General features: G+C 31.8%; 1 protein-coding gene across 3 annotated transcripts in view; it reads right to left on the bottom strand.

Annotated features, from left to right (window-relative positions):
* Window positions 1-19,762, bottom strand: part of LOC110020099 (histone-lysine N-methyltransferase ASHH2) — a 54,443-nt gene that overhangs the window by 6,936 nt on the left and 27,745 nt on the right. For all 3 annotated transcript variants that reach the window (XM_020718078.1, XM_020718079.1, XM_020718080.1), the window contains exons 10-17: window positions 18,380-18,436; window positions 16,494-17,346; window positions 16,359-16,414; window positions 12,599-12,678; window positions 12,425-12,507; window positions 12,245-12,324; window positions 10,888-10,967; window positions 7,590-7,635 (exon numbers count right to left, since the gene is read on the bottom strand). In XM_020718078.1, the coding sequence (XP_020573737.1) occupies window positions 7,590-7,635; window positions 10,888-10,967; window positions 12,245-12,324; window positions 12,425-12,507; window positions 12,599-12,678; window positions 16,359-16,414; window positions 16,494-17,346; window positions 18,380-18,436 (1,335 nt within the window). The remainder of the gene's footprint in view (window positions 1-7,589; window positions 7,636-10,887; window positions 10,968-12,244; window positions 12,325-12,424; window positions 12,508-12,598; window positions 12,679-16,358; window positions 16,415-16,493; window positions 17,347-18,379; window positions 18,437-19,762) is intronic.

Here is a 19,762-nt window from a genome sequence, read left to right as displayed (position 1 = left end):
TTTGGTTCGTTGGAATAGTATATTCTTCTACCACATCATTTTCCTCTAAACCAACCTCCTCTGCCAATGAAATAATGCGTCAGCAAGGACAATTCAAGGCTATGCGGTCGAACCCATGACATTTGAAGCATTGTATATTAGAAGTAGTTCCTTCCCCATTGTGGTAGCAATCCCTCACGACTGTAAAACAGTTTTGATGTTCTTTTCAACTTTCAAACGTCGGTATGTGACCAATTTTTTGGAACCGCCCAAATCATTGGATTCCTCATTGGATTGGTATCTTCTTCTACGACATCATTTTCTTTTAGATCAACCTTCTCCACCAATGACATAATGCGCTGATTATGAAAATTCAAGGCTATGTGGCTGAACCCATGACAATTCAAGCGTCGTATACCGAATGTAGTTCCTTCCCTCGCTGTGGTAGTAGTCCCTCGAGGCTAGAAAGAGGTTTTTTTGTTGTTTTCAACTTTTCAACCATCAACCTGTGCCCGAAATTGGATCGATTTGCTGGAACCGCCCAATTCATTGGTAAGAATGCGTATTGGGGTGTTCCTACCCAATTTCCATTGGTTTTCAACCTTCACTGACAAATTAATCATGTCATATAAGGTCCAGAATGGTTTGAGTTGAACCACATTACCGATTAAAATGTGCAATGGTGTGTTTTTTGGGTTCGAAAAAATTGCACTTCAACCTCAATTGTTTGAACTCAACAATATATTCCTCCATAGACAATTATTGTTGACGAAGGTTATGAAGCTCAATGAAAGCTTATTGTCGATAATGCCCGATTAAAAATTTTCAATGCATTTTTTCTTCATTTTGGTCCAAGATGTGATCATGAATCCTCCCTCTTTATCAAATCCTCTTCAAAATTTTCAAGTGAGGTGTTCTTCGGTATAATTACTACTAGTTTGACGATACGTTCTTGTGACACCTTGAATTCCAAAATTTGTTCGAATATATGCATGCAATTGATGAATTCATCGGCTTCCATCAAAATTAGTAAGGTTGATTTTGATTTAGAAATTTGAAGGTTTCCGTCAATTTTTACGCATCGTACGTAGAGATTTTCATCACCAGTAGATGTCTCTTGATGGAGAACGTTATCTTCCTCCTTGCCTATCAACTCATTTTCGGATTCAATTTGATGTTCTTCCGGATCTCATTGTTTAAGAAGCGCTAATCTTGTTTGTAGATGACGAATTTCTTGTTGCAATTCTTTCACAACCGAATCTCGGGTTGAACGAACATTGCTCGGTTTTGTTACATAGGGGGGAGAAGAAACGATGAGATAAAAGAGGATGTGAAGAGTCAAACATGGGGGACTTGAAGCTGAGTGTTGGGAAGCTAAAGAGGAGGAAGGTGAAACGAGGGATTAGAAGACTGCACCATGAGTTCTCCCTATCAAAAAATCGCGATTGAGGTGAGAAAAACATACTCGAGGATCCCTGCGATAATTTCGGCAGCAGCAAGGCTGACACCATTAAGGAGGTGCGAGCGTCGAGAGCTCGTACGGAAGAAGATCCTTGCACATCTCGATCCAGAGCAACTGAAGTAGAAGAAAAGGAGGAAGAAGGTGGCGACAAAATTTGTGCGAGAGGTCACCTCCAATAAAGCTCGCCAAAGAAGGAATCACGGTTCTCTCGTGGATTAGGGTTCACCGAAGGTAATAAAGGTGAGTTTTTTTATAATATTTACTAAGAATTATATATGTATATATATATCTGTGTGTGTGTGTGTGTGTGTGTGTGTGTGTGTGTGTGTGTGTGTGTGTGTGTGTAAAATTAACAAATTTAATATTTAAATAATGAAAAGTTATTAATTTATCGAACTATTAAATTCATTAAATTTTATACTATATTAGGCTTCCAATTTTAAAAGAGTGGACGTAAAAGCAAATCAAATATCAATCGAGGTGAGTACTCACTTTTAATTTATAGTAATAATTTGTTTCTTATCAAGTATTTTACAGTTAATAACACTTGCGTATGTTTTATTTTGATTTGGATATTTGTTTTTTATTTATCAATCATATTGTTATGAATGTTGTAGTTATTTATTCATGCATTTGGTGTAAGATTAATATTGCATGTTAAATTGAATGTGATGAATACATTAATATGTTAATGTTTACTGTTTGTATGTGCACGACTGAGTATGATGAAGTCACTGATTGAATGTGATGAATACATTAATATGTTAATGTTTATTGTTTGTATGTGCACGACTGAGTATGATGAAGTCACTGATTGATGATACTAGTGGAGAAACACTAAGATACCCGTGCACATATGAAAATGAATATTGATATTAATGCGTCTTAATTGATACAACTTTTAAATGACGCTCTGTAACAATTATACATATATAAAATGATATTGATATGTTATTGTTCTTCGAATAGTATCAAATATTTTTATTAATTTATTAAAAGCTTTATTCACATGCATATTATTTTTTTTTCTTTTGTATTACTGTGGATTATAAGTATGAATATTCATTGATTTGTTTAGCTTATTATTAGTTTAAACTAATTTTTCAAGTAGATTAAGTGATGAACGATAAGCATTAGAAGAAACAACTTTTATAGAAGACACGAATAGCTAGCGGCAAGGTAAATGTAATTCTACCGTTTCATATTATTTCATTAGTGACTCTTTTATCTGCTAAATAGTTAATGAATTTAGAAAACTTAGTTCCCACTGTTCGACCCGTTGTTTCCATCTTGGTTAGATTCAAGCCACGAGACGAGTCGTGACAGTTCCTCCTTGGCGGCATCCTCAACTGATTTTAGTTGACAGAAAAGAGAAAAATTCCTTAGATCCTAAGATTTCTGATTATATAACCCGCAAGAATGCCTATTGGAAATTTGCACACAGAGCCCGCAAGAAAACAAACAGAGTTTGCAAATAATATGTTGCCTTCGAAAATCTAGAAAGCCAAAAACCTCGACAAAATTTGATAGAAGGAGAAATGAAATTAAATGGAAAAAAAGAATGAAATGTGCCCACACTTAGAAAAGGAAGAGGAAAGAGGTGCAAGAACCATGCTTTGATAACATAATGATATCGTAACAAAACAAAACTAAAATATGCAGTTAAAAAATTCCATAAAAAGGATAAAAAATGGGTCAAAAATTCCAAGAAAAAAAATGCATTAACAGAAAAGAAAGATAGTTGATCATCGCTTGGGTGCCATTCCAAAAGGATACGGGAAAGGTTATTGCAACCAATCAAAAAACCCTTCATCCCCCTTCTAACCATATAAAACAATTTTATGGAAGCCCTCAACAAAAATGAAAAACGGAGAAAACAGACTTAATTACAAATAGGACACCCTACAAAAAAACATAACAATTTTAGCTTCTGTGTCAAGGTCTTCATGGAAAATCCTACAGCAATTCCTTTCAAGAGAAAAAAAATAATGATAACACTGCAAAAAATACCTCTGCTACATAAACAAAAGGCTAAAGTAGGGGCTCTTAGCTAAAAAATCTCCCTTCCCTTCTTCCTCTTCCATTTACCTAGTTATGCGATTACAACCATGTTAGATGATCAATTACCCAATAGATTAGAAACTCCAAGCCACACATATAAAACCTTTGGATGTAATGGTGAGCTGTTTGAAAAAATTCCCCTCAACTCAACTCAAGTTACAAGCTTGACAAATATCTAATGATTTGGAGTAAAAATTGGTGAACCATCCAGACATAAGCTCGAAATAAGAACATTCTCATTTGGACTACTTTTTTCATTGAGAGCACTATCGACAAAATTGAAGAGCCTGACAACTATTAAATCAAATATCATGCCTCTACTCATTCAATCTCCTAGACATTTTGTCAACAATTATCACTATCTAACCAGAAACGATACAACAAGTGATGCAAACTGTGTTACTTAGTTCCCTCTCAATGTTCCAGCAAACTATTGAAAATTCAAACTGACACAAACCAAAATACCGAACCCTAAATTCAAATAAATATGATGCAAGTGCCATTACCTCAATCGGCCTACAAAACTGGTCATCCTAGGATCTTCAATACATGAAAAGAAAATCCAAAGTCCTAACCATTCCTCCAAATCAAATAGAAGAAATTGAATATCTGAGGGGCCCTTAATCTAGAAGCCATCTATTCCTTCACCATCAATACAATATTCAAAGCAGAGCTGATCACAATTAGAGTGTTAAATCTCCACGAAATTCATCTTATAACAAAACCAATCTGAGCATATTCCAAAGTGACTTTTGTTCAATTTATAACTAACGAGTTTATTAATGATCTACCTTCAACAAAACGCCAACTAGAATGCCCTTCCACCATTAAAATTAATTTATGTCAATCATCAATGGATTATACTATTAATACAATTCTCCTCCAAAGATAGTTACCTCTAACAAAATCCCTCGTGGCTTCCTATATATTAAATTCACAAACCGCATGTTTTTGTCTTCCCTAGCTCAAATTGAGTGAGGCAAGAGATAGATTCTGACTCTTCAACTATTGGTGTAGCTTAGAGTCATGTTGTCGTTTCCAAAAACAAAAAACAAATTCTCTTTCCTTCCTAGTGGTGGGTGCAACATATGTCAAATCTAAATTGGACGAGAACGGGAACTTATGATTATCTACACCTCCACAGCCAAATATCCAAAATAGTCACTTTCCATGATATCAAATATGGTCGTTAATAAATTGTAATAAAAAGAAATGCCTACGCTATAAATATTTATCGAGTCCTAATTTAGAAAAAAAAGGGGGTGGGGGTGCCAGGGGAATCACAATTTTTATTATGATAAAATTGACTATAAAATCAATACCAAATAGGCCTCAGATGTTCTGGACCGAGACATACAAGGTCAATCTCATCCAAAGCTTTTAAATCGAAGGAAGAATTCAACAACTGTGAAATTTCATCTAATTAAGGTAAAGAGATAAAATGACCATAGACTAGTTAGTCTATGGATTCAATGCATAAAGTGCAGATACAACAAATCCAGATGTGATCTAGGCATTGACAACCCTTCATGAATAAGCTGAAAGACGACCAAGTAGGGGGCGCGGGCGCCTGTTTGCAACTCTATTAACCAAAATATATTTGTAGTATCTTCACTACAACAAGCTTCAACAACACAGGTTAAAGAGACTTCTTGATGGTTCAAGCAACATATTATTAGATAAACAATGTTAACCAAAATAGTCCTCATTGACAGCATGTGCTCCTCCCTCAATGATGGATTGCATTGACAATATCTTAACCGAAGAAGATACCCTATCTGACCATCATACCAAAACTAATCCTCGAGTGCAAGGATCCAAGGCAGGCCAACACAAGCATACACCAATGCCATTACGACCCTTCAAAACCCAAAAATAAACCTTAATTGAAGCCATACCTGTCAATGGTAAATTGCATGCAAAGGTTTGGTAGAGTCATAGCACATAGCACAAAGCACATAACACATAGCACATGACAGCGCGTGCTAAATATACAACAAATTAAAAACTTTTGATAACTTTGCAGCTAAATATACAATCATGTTTCTGAAAGGCAATTAACGTAGCAAAAAAAAAAAGTTAAATGAATACTTAAAAGGTAATAATTTATTGAAAATAAATGAAGTTAGTTTGCATGCAAAAAAGTAATTTTGCATCTGAACCTCAAACATGATTTTTAATGAAAGTAAAAAAAATCACACGATCACACACTCTAAATGTTAAGGAAATTGAAGAAAGGCGTGAATTTCAAGTTGCTATATACTAAATTATGTGGTCATGGAATCGAATAAGGAAAAAAGAATGATAACTTCCTAATAATGATTTATACAAAATAAACAAGATATCATGAGCATGACTGCATATATACAGTATCTAAGCACAACCTGTAAAAAATATGAAATAAATTTGAAAGTGTTATTTATTTCTTTAGTTAAAAAATAAATAAGAAGACTTCCATAAAATAAAATATCAGCTTCCATGTGACCATAAAATAAAATAACAAAGACGACCCAATTGCAAGAAATCCTCCTAAAAAACAAGTGAAGAGTCAAGATCGCCATGCGAAGAGGCAGTGCTTTTGAGAGTGTCAGCTAGAGATGAAGCAATCAGTCAAAGCCGTCAACAACATGCTAACTATGAATACTTTGAAGCCTAAGCCGAAGTCAAACTAGGTGTGCGCGTGAGTGTGTGATTTACCTAGAAAAGCCCTAATAAAAAAAAAACATTGATATTAGTTCTAAAAAAAATAGAAAAAAGAAAATAGCTATCGCAAGAGCAATGTACTTTGCATCATAACCCACATATTGTACAAAAAGTGCTGTGTACTTTGACACGCTGCACCTTTCTATATAAACAGCGCATGTGACTAAGATCAACGGCAATGACGAAACAAAGTTAAGGCTCGTGACTGGCCTAAGATGATAGAACCCTCCACCTAATACGGCAAAAAAATAACTACCTCCAATAACAATAAATTCCACATTGGCCAGACATTTCTAATATAGCAAACAAGTCTGCTAGCATAGATCAACTTGAAGCTGACTCCTTTGCAAGCATCAGTCATAAATAAGCCCGAGGCCCCCACAAATCTTTTAATCAACCTATGACTACAAACAAAGATCTTTTAATCAAACTAGCTAACTATCTCTTATGATTAAATAAAGAAGGATTCATAATTAAACCAACCCCCATCCCTCCCCCGACGGGAAAAAAAAATCCACAGGAGCACAACTATTCCTTCAACTTGGCAAGAATAAAAACCAAAAGTCAAACAAAAAAGAAAATTCATTGCATCATAAAGCTATGGAGAGTTGCGAGTAACCCTAAGTGAGAGTTCTCTCCCTACCATGAGTAAAAATTAACCATAAAGGTTCACCCATAACACAGCTTTGAACTAGTAACATGAAGTATGTTTAGTGTTATTTTATCATTGCTTCATTTAGCCACCTAAAAGTAATATTACAATCAACGGACAGTGCTATAACGTTTCTTCCCTTTCAAAACCCAAAAAAACATATCAAAAATTAGTCCAAGTTTGTGATTTACAGACCAATGCCATGCTTTGAAAGCATAGTAGTTGAAGAATTACACTTCGTATTGGATTTTACAAAAAAAAACATGCATTTTCCTACAAACATAATCAAAGTCACAATACCACAGCAATGGAAAAATGCTTAACAATACAATTATGTTTCTCAAACCATAAAGTCCACCTCTTCTGCAACATATTATAGCTGAAAGGCGAATGATGTATGTAGATAGTATGCTAGAGATACTTCATTGCATCTTTGAAGGAAATATACTTTGGAATGATGTTCAAAGCTGTGACTTTAATGGGTATAAAATATTTTTCTCGTTAAAAAAAAAATCTCCATTATTTTATAATGGGAGCTAACATAGCATATGGGTAATTTGTGCAATCACAGCATATCTACTTGATGATGGATCACAAAAATTTAGTACCATAAATTATAAAAACTCATACTGTTCAAAAAAAATAATCATAACAGTTTTAAGATATTTGTCAACCACATCTTTTTTGAGGGTGAGAGAAAATCGTGGAAGAGATCAGTAATGCCTTCATTACCTGAGAGTCCCTATGCTTCATTAACTTTAGCATTGATTCCTTGAAGCTGCATAAGAAAATTTAACGATCAAAATTAACAAATTCAGCCATTTATGCAAAATAGCAGTCAAATCACAGATAATTAGATGAACAAAATTTAACAACTATTGACGAAAAATGAAATATGAAAGCCTCATCACAGAGTCAATAATAAATAAGGACCCTAACAAACAAGAGATCATGCACATTCGATAAAAACCAACTTAATATTGATAAAAACAAAAATTGTCATCCGTGGTGGCATGGACACACAAAAACACGTAAGGATAAAGAAATCAATGAAAAATAGAATATTATATAAATGTCTATATCAGGAAAACACTTTCAGTATTTGTTGATTCAAGTGCTTTGTTCTATAATACAAAAAAGGATAATGATTAGGCAATAATTACTTAGTTAAACAGGATGACCAACACAAAAAATAGTAAAAAATTATATCCAATAAGATAATATTATGGATTTTTGTGGATCCTGATATTGGGCACAAAAAATGAAACAGTCTTTAACAAATATAATGCAGTATAAAACCAAAACAAAAGACTCTCAAAAGATAGCTGAAACTTGATTTAGCACAAAATAAGAAAACAAAGAAGAAATCATTAAGCGCTCCGAGTGATTCAGATACCACTATGAAAATGACTATGGCATACATATGGCCACAAACTATAGTGTAACATTCCAATTCAAATAGTACAATTATCGAAAAACAATGCACAAAATGATAATCTTATTATAACAAAATTGAACATGGATGAGCTTTAAAAACAAATCTGATCAGCATAACAATAATGAATCCATATGCTTCTCCTGAAATGCCAAGACCATAAAGCTGCATCCATGCTCCTTGCTTCAACATAAAAAGTGGATGCAAAGCAAATTCACAAGGAAATTTAAATCAACTTGACTTATGTCCATCCAATAGAACACATTTTGACCGCTTTGCTTATAAATGTGGCCTGTTGTAATCGCTTTAAATTCTTTCATTAAGTAATCAAAGCTCGTCTGAAATTATTTAAACTTAAACAAAATGTAAGGAAAAATTTTAGCCGTTAGAACTTTGTCCTCAAAAGATACTCATATACATACATAAAAACTATTGATCAGTTAATCTTAACGTGTAATTCAAGAAATCGGTGTATTCTTCTCCAAAAGCAAATGAATTCTGGGTTAACCAAGGGTTATGTTAAGATAATATTTTATATTTAATGTCTAATCAAATGATAAGCTAAAAAGGTAATTAATTATAAACTAATTGCTAAGATAATTATTTAGAATGACAATGAAAAAAATTAAATTTAGGTATCGATAATTACTTCTAAACTAATTGAAATAGTGATAAATAATTAAATATAGTAAAACGGTTAAAGCCTACTTATTTAATAAATGAAATAGCCCAATAAACAACAATTTAACTTACTGTAATGAATTGATTTACAAATTTTAGCAATTAACAAGTGTACTTAGGCTATTTAATTCTGCATATACATTAAACTTATTAGATTATTAACTATAACAGATAGTAATTGATTAAACTAAGTAGCGAGATATTCTCAATTAATTGCATAATAATGAGTTAATTGTTAAAAACTAGCAAATAATAGATTAATTAATGCAAACAAATAATTACTTGGGATAATTAGAACATAATACAAATTAGAGAACTATTCATTTAAAAAAGTAATTGAACTAGTGATATACCAATTAATTAGTCAGATGGTAATATAAAATAAAATAAGCATGCTAATCAATTAAAAATTATTTCATTATTATGTATTAATTAAATCAAGATAATAAATATAATTTAAATTAGATAATTAATAACTGAATAATGGTTATTAATATAAACAAGAATTATTAGATTAACTGCGATAATTAAGGAAATATTTACCTATTATTTATAATTTGACTAAAAAACAGTCTCATCAATTAGACGAATTATATATTATCTAGTTTTCTAGTTTTTAAAAGTCCTAATTTAGTTGTATCGATAAGATAATTGGACTACTTAAGCTCTATAGCCATGCTAATACTATAAGCAAACTGGCCTTTTCAATAAACTAATTTTAATTACTCTAAAATTCTCACTTCAAAGGAAATTAGGCATAACGTATGTCATGATGTTTGGCTGTTAATCAGATTTAAACAAATAGTTAGTAGAGGAAAAATGCGGATAGTAAGCCTAAGAAGAATTGATTATAAAAATTTGCTAAAATGTAATCATTTCGTCAAAAAATATATTGATTAATCATACAATGATTATTTTTAAATATGAATTATTGCAACTAATTATAGATTAAATATTTAATAAAATTTCCAATTAAATTATAACTAACTTATAATTTAAAATAACAAATAATAAAAATTAGGACATTACTTAACTAATTAAAGATTAATATACAAACTAGTTGTTAATTGATGATCAAAAATTTAATATCAACAATTCATTTTACAAATAAAATAGGAATTGACATCATAAACAGCATAAGTAATAAATATGCAAAAATAAGCTATTTATAAATTAATAATTGATATAATTAATCAGGATAACCACTGTTTAAAAAAACCAATCTGCTATTAGCTAGGACAAATAACTATAATTCAAGAAAAATCAATTAATTATAATAAATAAAATTAATTCAAAATTCCATTTATATATATGAAGTAGTTAATATTAAGATATTAAATAAAAATATTGCAAACTTAATATTTAAAGAAAAAAGATTCACTAAATAAGTTATTGATTATAAAAAACTAAAATAAAAATCAATCTACTATTAGCTAGGCCAAACAAATCTAAATTCAAGGAAAACCAATTAATTACAATAACATATTAAGCATTTGATAAATAAAATTAATTCAAAATTCCATCTATATTTGTGAATCTACTTAATATTACCATATTAAATAAAAATATTGCAAACATAATATTTAGAAAAAAATGATTCATTTAGTTATCAATTGAGATGTTTAATAATGTATTAATTATTATATATTTAACTAGTCTAATAAATTATATATGCTCACTAATATTGTGCTCTTTGTCAACAGATGATACATATTTATTAAATGTTTATGCTCTTGGCTAACAGAAGGTAAATTAAGACTTAAACTTTAGAGCTATAATACCAACTAAAAAAAGCATTGCAACCGTAGTGATAGCACTATTTGAGGTTTTAAAAAAAAGCCGATTTAAGCAATTACAAAACTTCAGTTGAGATTACAAGTTTTTACAAGAATTACAAGTTCATCAATTTCTAACCTTTCCATTCCAGCGTAAGGAGGAGCGGAATATATATGATCTGTAGTAAGGATTTCTTTTTCTGCAAGAAATTCCAAGACCTACAAAGAATAACAATAAGCACAATCAAATAAATAGGCAGGAAGGCCAAGGATAAAATGAGGCTATAGAAACACTAAAAGGCATAACGTAAAAGGAATGTAGAGGTTTTAAAATTTTAGGTGTTTGACTGGATAACAAATAAATCCAAAGTAATTTTATGATGTATTTGGAATTCCTCTAATTCACTTTGAGAGTATTTGGAATTCACTATGTTGGATAAATTATAAATACACCGCACATGAGGTCTTCACTTGTTAACTACAACAACCCACACCACAGCCCACAGCCTCTGCGAGACCTCAGTGTTGACCCCACCGCCGCCTCCAAGCTTGATGCCACCTCTACCTCCGATTGCCACAATTTCTACTCATTACTAGCTTAATGTCTAGAGCATGTGTGACCTCTACCTCTTTCTTGTACTTACAACCTCCAATCACCAAAACCGCACGCGATCAACTCCTTTCTGCATGACTTGCATAAAACAATTCATGCCCTAGCCTAGGTTTGCTAATTTATTTTAATTGTAATTTCAATTGGTTTAAAACAAACAGAAAAGAGTAATTCTCAGGATTTCAAATACATTACATTTGCTTTATACTTCGTTTAAAATACTCTGGAATTTTAAACGCTTGCAATGAAACAGTCCCCTATAAGACCATGGATTGCATCATCCATTTACAGTTTTATTCTAAGCTTACATCCAGTTAATTTTGTTTTAAAAATATAAGAAACATTATTTGTGGTAATAAATTTAAAATAAAATTCTTTGATAATTATTTTTAAGTAGGGCCTGCTTTATAGAATTTTCCAGCTCACTAGGGATCAAAAAGAAAACTTTTGCCAAGTCAACATGATTTTAGATTTATAGCATAAAATAGTAATAGAACAGGATCAATACTGCTTTGTGATTGGATTAAAGAAAATAAGTATTTAAAGTATTAACATCAGGCCCACAGACAACATCTTATAATAGGAATGCACGAAATAAAGACCACTAACAAAAGTTTCTAATAGGAAAACATGGGAACCCAGTTCCAAAGAATGTTCCCTGACTTGCTTCCTTTTGCTACTTAAGCAAGTTAATATGAAAAAAGAAAGCCCAATGAAATATACAATTTTTGGCCTCAAACAGATTTACAACTGAATTGCGGCAGTCATGAACTAATGTCAATGGTAAAATTCAAACAACATATAAACCAAAATAACAGAGTAAGAACAACATGACATGTATCAGTACATGATGAAAAAATTCAATAGATTCTCAAGTAAAGCATACCCTAAGAAGTTTCCGAAGAATGGGAATTCTGTTGAAGTTATCACAGTTCTGCTTCATCATATTGTGCAGCATCTGCAATCCTATAAAGAAACCAAAGAATTAAAGAAAATACTCTTTTCATCCAAGAAATTTACTTCAGAAGTGTTGTAAAAAACACAGCAATGAATATTGACCGCTTACCATTTTTGTTTATTATATCCACCAGAACCATCCTAGACTTAGTTTTCAAAATTGCATCAAGAATCAATGAAAGATCCCGAGCACTAAAAGAGGTAGAATGGTAAAACAATTATATAAGGCCATACATATTAATAAGAAGCATGGTAACCAAAGTAAAACGAAAGTGTCAAGCACCTCTGGGACATGCTGCCACTGGTTTCATCCCCTGCTGCTGCTGTTACAACTAAAAGCTTCAAGTATCCTTTAGCAGCATCCTGCTCAAAAAATGAAAATTGAACAATTATTTTAAAGAAGACGTACTTCAAAACTGAAGTTATTTTTTTTAATAGGAACAATCAACAGTAGCCACAAGGAACTTCCAAGTATCTAAGAGTATGAAAAACTGATTCTATCTGAACAAATTGGCTAATATAATTGCATAATTTTTATCACAGCAAGAAGAACTCTTTCAAAAAGTAAGCAGTAAAAATCTCACTGAAAGGTTGTCGAATCAAGGAACCCGTTTAAGGCATATGATATGTCCAACTTTTCAAAATTTTTATAACATTTCTTGCAACAAGTAAAAGCATTAGCAAAAGAAATAAAAAATACCCTACCAGCATAAATTCTACTTATAGAGACAATAACAAATACTAAAGGCTTGGCAGTGCCTTTTTTTTCTTTCAATTTTAAATTCAAACTAAGTACATATTCAGATAATTTCATAAGAATAAAGGATAGTTCATGTAGAATATTAACATACTTTCCTATAACGGTATTCAAATCATGATAATAATGAAATCATTCTTCTCGAATTCTTCAATGCTTTCATTTTTAGACTTTCTACATTCGTCATGTTCTTGCATAAGACTAGTAATTTTATAAGGTCATTATGGTTTATGTGATCTTTTCCCGGTCATCTAGAACACAGCCCTCAATAGTTTATTTACTAGTAAATTGATCATTTGTAAGAATTTTGGAAGGTGTGCGTTATAGGCTAAGGGCCTGTTTGGGACAGCTGCAACTTATTGAATAATCTGCTGATAAGCTGATTAAAAATAATCTACTGATAAACAAGTGCGATGACTATTAAAGCTTTTTATTTTTTTTTGGAAAAGTCAGACTACTGCCAGAAAGCTGCCACCACATCTAGATAGGTGCGGTCTGAAAACGTTGTTTTCAGCGTTTTCAAAATGCATAAGCTGTCAAAACGCAGTTTACCCAAGCAGGTCAGGTGCGTTTTCAAAACGCCACCGCACCAAATAAGCATCCCCAAATAGGCCCTAAATAAGAAGATATACATAAATTGACTTAATAAACCAAAATAGACCTGTTATAAGTGATGATAAACATATCTAGAATTCAAATTTTCAGAATAATTAAATTATTAATAAGCAAATCAACTTCTTGTCTCAAATTATATTTATTCTATCCTTATGATATGCAAATAATTATTATCTCCCACACTAGCTTTCAAATTAGCAAATATTCTAATAAACTTTTCTGCAAAATTATAAATATCATCTTAGACAGCTTGCTGTTGTTGTTGTATTCTAGACAGTTAGCCAAAATCTCTTAGCAGAAAAAAAAAGTTAAATGTTTACATATTTCATATATTCTAGATCACTCATAAATTAGCAATCAAAGAGATCCTCAAGTTCAGATATCCAATCAGGAAAAAATTCAGATCATGCCAGCCTCCGGCTTTAAATTCAGTAGGTTGTTGATCACAATGAATTCCATGGTTTCTTTTATGATACCTAAAAAATCATTTGTCATGATCATCATTAGAATGAAAATATTCAAGTCAGTCCCGCAGGTTTGTGTGGTTTTATGTTCTCTTTGGTCACCAAGAACCCAAGTATATCTAGAATCCATATGGTTTCAAAAGTTCCTAGTTGGTTCAGATTGGGAAAGAAAGACTAAGGGTATTCCTAGCAGATTGAGGTCCAAGAAAAGCACCAGAATTTCTACACCGGCAATGTCCTAAAAAAGCACATCAATTAGAACTTCTGCGAACTAGTTTCAGGTGACTAAAGAAGGTGAAGCTCTCCTACGTAGTCATTAACCAAGGAAGCAATACTTTGAGATGTTCCTCAATCAGGACTTCTTAGTTAGTTCATTTAACACCTGAGCTCTTCTATTTCCTAGAAACCTCACCTAAAAACGGAACTCGATCAAATTTATTGTCTAAATGTTAGAAATTTATTTCACTTATTGACATAATGATTTCTATGTTATCGAGCCTTTGTTAAATTTATTTGACAAGCATAAAAAGTCTCTCACATTCATTTATGAATGTGCCATGCAAAATTGAGCATGATTGATACATATACAATGCAACTAATAGGATATTATATATGCAATACAAAAATTAATTAGTGTTCAAATTTCAATTGCATATAAGAATTCAAATACAAAGAATCAATTCAAAAGAAAAAAGAAATCAAACCAATCATGTTTCATATATCAACCATACAATCAATTAATATAAAAGAAAGTTTCATTAAACGAGGAAACCCAACCATGACAATAAATTTGTCAATCAATAAAAAGAAAATTACTCGACCAATAATGGAAATGTTATTTTATGATCAATCAAGCTTCAGTCTTTGAGATACTATTTTTAAGTCCAATCTTGAGCAGATCCATGGGAAGATATTATAAAGCTCTAAAAATCACAAATGAAACAATACATGAAAAAGGATACTTATCCTTGTTTTCTTTACTTATTCTACTCTATTTCATTTTCTTGTTCGGTCTTTTGTTCCTTAAGTGTATTTTTATTTCGAATTTTTAAACTCTAAGCTGCACCAATAGTCTAAGAGAGTATAGATTTACATAAAAAACCTCTTCCTCATATTGTGTGCGTTAAAAAAGACCACATAGCTCCCAGATTCATGGGATTAGTAATTTTAATTGCTATAAAACTTTAGGCTTATTAAGTGGATATAATTTGAACTGGATTATGCATCAAACTATAACTTTTTAGGAAATTGAGCGAATTTTTAACTTAAATTTGAACTATGAATTTACATCCAGATTATTGAAAAGATTTGATGAGTTATTTTAGTAGTACTTGCCACAGTATTAGCGATGGTATTGAGGAGAACAGAGATGGTGATATGAAGACAAAATTCATGAGAGAAAATAAGCAACAAGTAGAGGCAAGGAATCTGCAGGTTTTTTGCTTCTCTTTATGAGAGGATAGAAAGTATCAGGAGAAGAGAAAAAAAACACAAGGGAAAGAGATGACTGATCCAAAAATGCATTTTTTCTAAAATGGTGGGAGTAGAGAGGAGAAAAAAATGTAAAGAGGGACAAAACTATAGGATTTGTTGTATTTTGGTGCAAGGAACAAGAAAATTTTCAAAAGCAAATGAGAAACGATATGAAATTTGCACTGATACCAAATAAATAAAGAGTAAGCAGCAAACTAGTGCAATTTAGATTGGAAAACGGATGAATGCATACGATATTATGAAATAGATATAAAAGTTTAAAAAACAACCAGTTTGAAAAAACTACTAATCACACATGATTTATAGGTGCTCACATTTCACATTCACTCGCACAACCATTTATGAGGACCTTGCAATAATTCTGCTTCTGGCAATTAAACATTAGAGAATTTACCTTGAATTCCCATCGTTCAAATGGTTCTAATTACTTCTCAAATTCAATAATAGATGACTAAATATAAGAATGTAGAGGAAAAAACATATTAAAAAAAACGTAATCCACCATTTAGCGAAAAGTTTCATTGCTAATTGAAGACAACCTTTTCCAAATGGCCTCATCCATGTACTTTTCAAGCTAACAATATGCGAGTGACATGGTCAAATCATTATATGAAATTAAATCGCTACAAAAATGCCAGTACATCTTCTGAAAGTTCATGTCTGCACCAATAAAAATGCAAACAATAAAACATATCTAGATTGATGATGCTTACTTTCTGCCTGCGAATGCCACCATCCTCATCTAGCAGCTCATTAAGTTTTTCTTCAACTGCATACAGAGCAAGAGTATAGTGACGCACTAATCAAAATATAATTTAACATATAATTAAGATAGAAAAAAAGATTACCTCCTTCAATATGTCGACTGCCGATTGCAGTAGAAACTTTCCTTGTTTTCCCAGAAGACAAACTTCTGACACTTACCCTGCTCCGTTTAATTTTTACATGTTGCAATGCTTTCACAACATTATTAGGCTTTGATGACGTTAGAATTTCTTCAATTGGAGAAGTTGCATAACCGTTTTTATGCATGAAAGAATCAGAATTTTGGGAAGAAATCTTTGTTGTATCATCCGTAACAGGTTCATGCACCACAAGATCACTTTGGCACGAAGTATTCAGGCTGTGCTTAGATCTTTCTGAAAACTGCTTAGGAGCCAATGGCCTGAAAGCATCACTCAATGGTGAAATCTCATTTACATCATCACCAAAGGTTTGATCAGGTTTTATGTTACCCAAACCAAGCTGCAGATCCAGTAATGGTTGCTCATCAGATATTCTGCAAATGCTATCTTTGGATTCCACATAATTTGAACATTGCGTCGAACTATCAGTCACATTTGGTTCAGATGATGACGGGAGAATAGCATCTTGATTTTCTAAACCTTTATTTTCCACACATATCCCCTGCTCCGACGTTGGAGGATTACCCTCAGTGTCAATTCTCTCTACAGAAAATTCTTCTAGCTTAGCATCAATAGCATCAGAGTCCGTCATTGTCACTCCAAGCTCATCATCGCCATATTCATCAATCATTACTGGTTCAAGGTCATCTGCATCTGACTCATCTTGTACAATAACTTCAGAGCTTGATGGATCACCGCCAATGTAACCTCTGCACTCAACAGAACCACACACACATTTCTTAGCAGCGGCACCAAACACCCTTACATAGTTGTAATCAAACGTGATTTCTTCACCCTGCAAAATTTAATAAAAAATAATATTAAATAGATGAAAAAGAGGCGCATTAATCACACAAATATGCAAATGAGACTAGCACGCAGCAAAAACTGATAACGAGAAAGAAAAACATGTATGTGAATCGAGCCAGCAATTTAAATGCAATACTTTCTTGAAACGTGATTTGTAATCTCAAGAGTAACTTCAATACTTTCTGAATTTAAACTTGGTATTTCCCTACGCTACTTTCAATGATTGAAAATAAAAAGTATTTAAAAATTGACATGTTTTTAATTAATAAAAGTTTTGAAAAAACAATAGAGTTATCCATGGCAAGAGATACATGACAAATCACGATTAAACCCAAACATCTTTATATTTATTAGGAAAATTACAAGGGATATTAAAAATATATCTCGATATATGCCATCTGCATATGACAAATAGTGGGGCCTCCATCAAAATAAGCAAGAAGTTACAACAATAGAAAAGAAATTTTAAGTAACTTAACAGAGATCAAATAAACATAAGTAGGTGCACAATTAAAGAGTGCCAATCAATATTGAATATATCCTACTGTAACAGTCCAAGTTCAGAGAGGCGTTGGTAATAGCACCTATTAAAGAAAAGATTAGTAAAATAACTTATGTTTGATAAATTATTACAATCACCAGTTTTATTAAAGTTAGCACAAAATTATTAAAAAGATTAGAGACGAAGTTACTCTCTATTACAATCACAAAAACCAAAAAAAAATTCTTAATTCCAGGTTGTGCTAACTTCAATAAAATAGATACATTTCATGAGAAATCATCGCTAACTTATACACAACTCCATCAATTATGAGGGACTTTTTGACAAGCAGGGGGTATACGGACAAAAACTCTGGCAATATAATGAAGGATACATATCAGATGATTTAGATCAACGGTAAAAGCATTAAAGACAGCTTAGCCAAAGGGACAGTTGTGCTTATAGGTGTCACCAAGTTGATAATTAATTCAAATAAAGTAACAAAATTAAATTTGAACCAGTATTTAAGATGCATTACCTTCTTGATATCCCGAATAGCAAACAGCCCAATACACACCTCTCCATTAACCATCCACTGGTTGCATTAAATTTACAAAAAAAAAACAAAAAGTTAAATGAATGAGCACAATAAGCGCATAAAAAAATTTAAAATTCACTACGTTGAACAAATCTTCAAACAGTATCAGGTAACATGTAAGATGAAAGAAAATAGATTAGTATCCAAATTAATTTAATGCCAAAATCAATGTGCTTATTACTTCACATAATTTACATAAAATGAAAAGATATTTTCTTTTCAACAGAAATATTTTGGGCCGAGCTACTTGGGCCGAGCTACAGTTTAGCGAGAGAGAGAGAGAGTTTTCAAAACCATTAACAGAGAAAAAATTTAATATCACAGATTTGACTATTATATCATCATATGAAGATTAAAGAAAGCATTTAGTAAAACCAAAGTTTTAAACCTCAGTTTTATCTTGGTACTCCACCTTGCATGCACACTTATGGTTTCGACAGCTTTGACTGCTATGGCAGGTTTATGATTTCAAGTGTTCTCCTTCTGTTTCAAATATATTTTTAAATAATGTTTGATGTACTTTCAATGAAAAATAATTGAAAAGTTAAATTAAAATTTTATAATTTAAAGTTTATCATCAAAAGTGTTAAAATGTCACCAAGGTCTATAAATGTTGGACCGCTTTTTTATACACCATTTTTAAAACCTTCCACCTAATTCAGTAACATCTTTTGGAATTTCACAATAAATCCCCAAGTTTATTTTGAATCCTTATAAAGATCTTTTTTTTTTTTGGCTAGGGCTATTAATAACACTGACATTGCTGGGGCCCAAACCCGGATGAGAAAAGTGGAGGATTACGTTAGGTAGTTGACAACCAACAAAAAATTTACCAAAAAATCATGACATGAATCATTTTGATCAGTGTGTAAATACTAGGGTGTCCCCTGAAAAAATGTGCAAGGGTTCTCCCATTACGGACGAATGCCGATAAAGAAGTTAGTCCAAGAAACTAATATAAGGATAGAATTTTGGAATATAGGTACTCTCACAGGTAGTTAATATTATGATTTATAGAAAAAAAATATCTTATGCATACAAGAAGATAAAAGGGTTAGAGAAAAAGCTAACGAGATTAATAACTTAGGTTTTACACTTTGGTATTCAGGTAAGAGTCACACAAAAAATGGTGTAGGTGTAATTATAGATAACAGTTTAAAGGCTAATACTATCAAAATTATTAGAATTGGAGATAGAATTATAATCCTTAAGATTATTGTTGATACTAAGATTTTTAATATTATAAGCGCTTATGGTACCCAAGTAGGTTTAAATATAGGTTTAAAGATAAATTATTGAATGACCTAGAAGACTTAATACAAA

Source organism: Phalaenopsis equestris, unplaced genomic scaffold, assembly GCF_001263595.1.
Source record: "Phalaenopsis equestris unplaced genomic scaffold, ASM126359v1 Scaffold000090, whole genome shotgun sequence".
Classification (NCBI taxonomy): Eukaryota; Viridiplantae; Streptophyta; class Magnoliopsida; order Asparagales; family Orchidaceae; genus Phalaenopsis; species Phalaenopsis equestris.
Note: the sequence above shows the minus strand (reverse complement) of the source record. Positions and strands in the feature narration are given on the sequence as shown.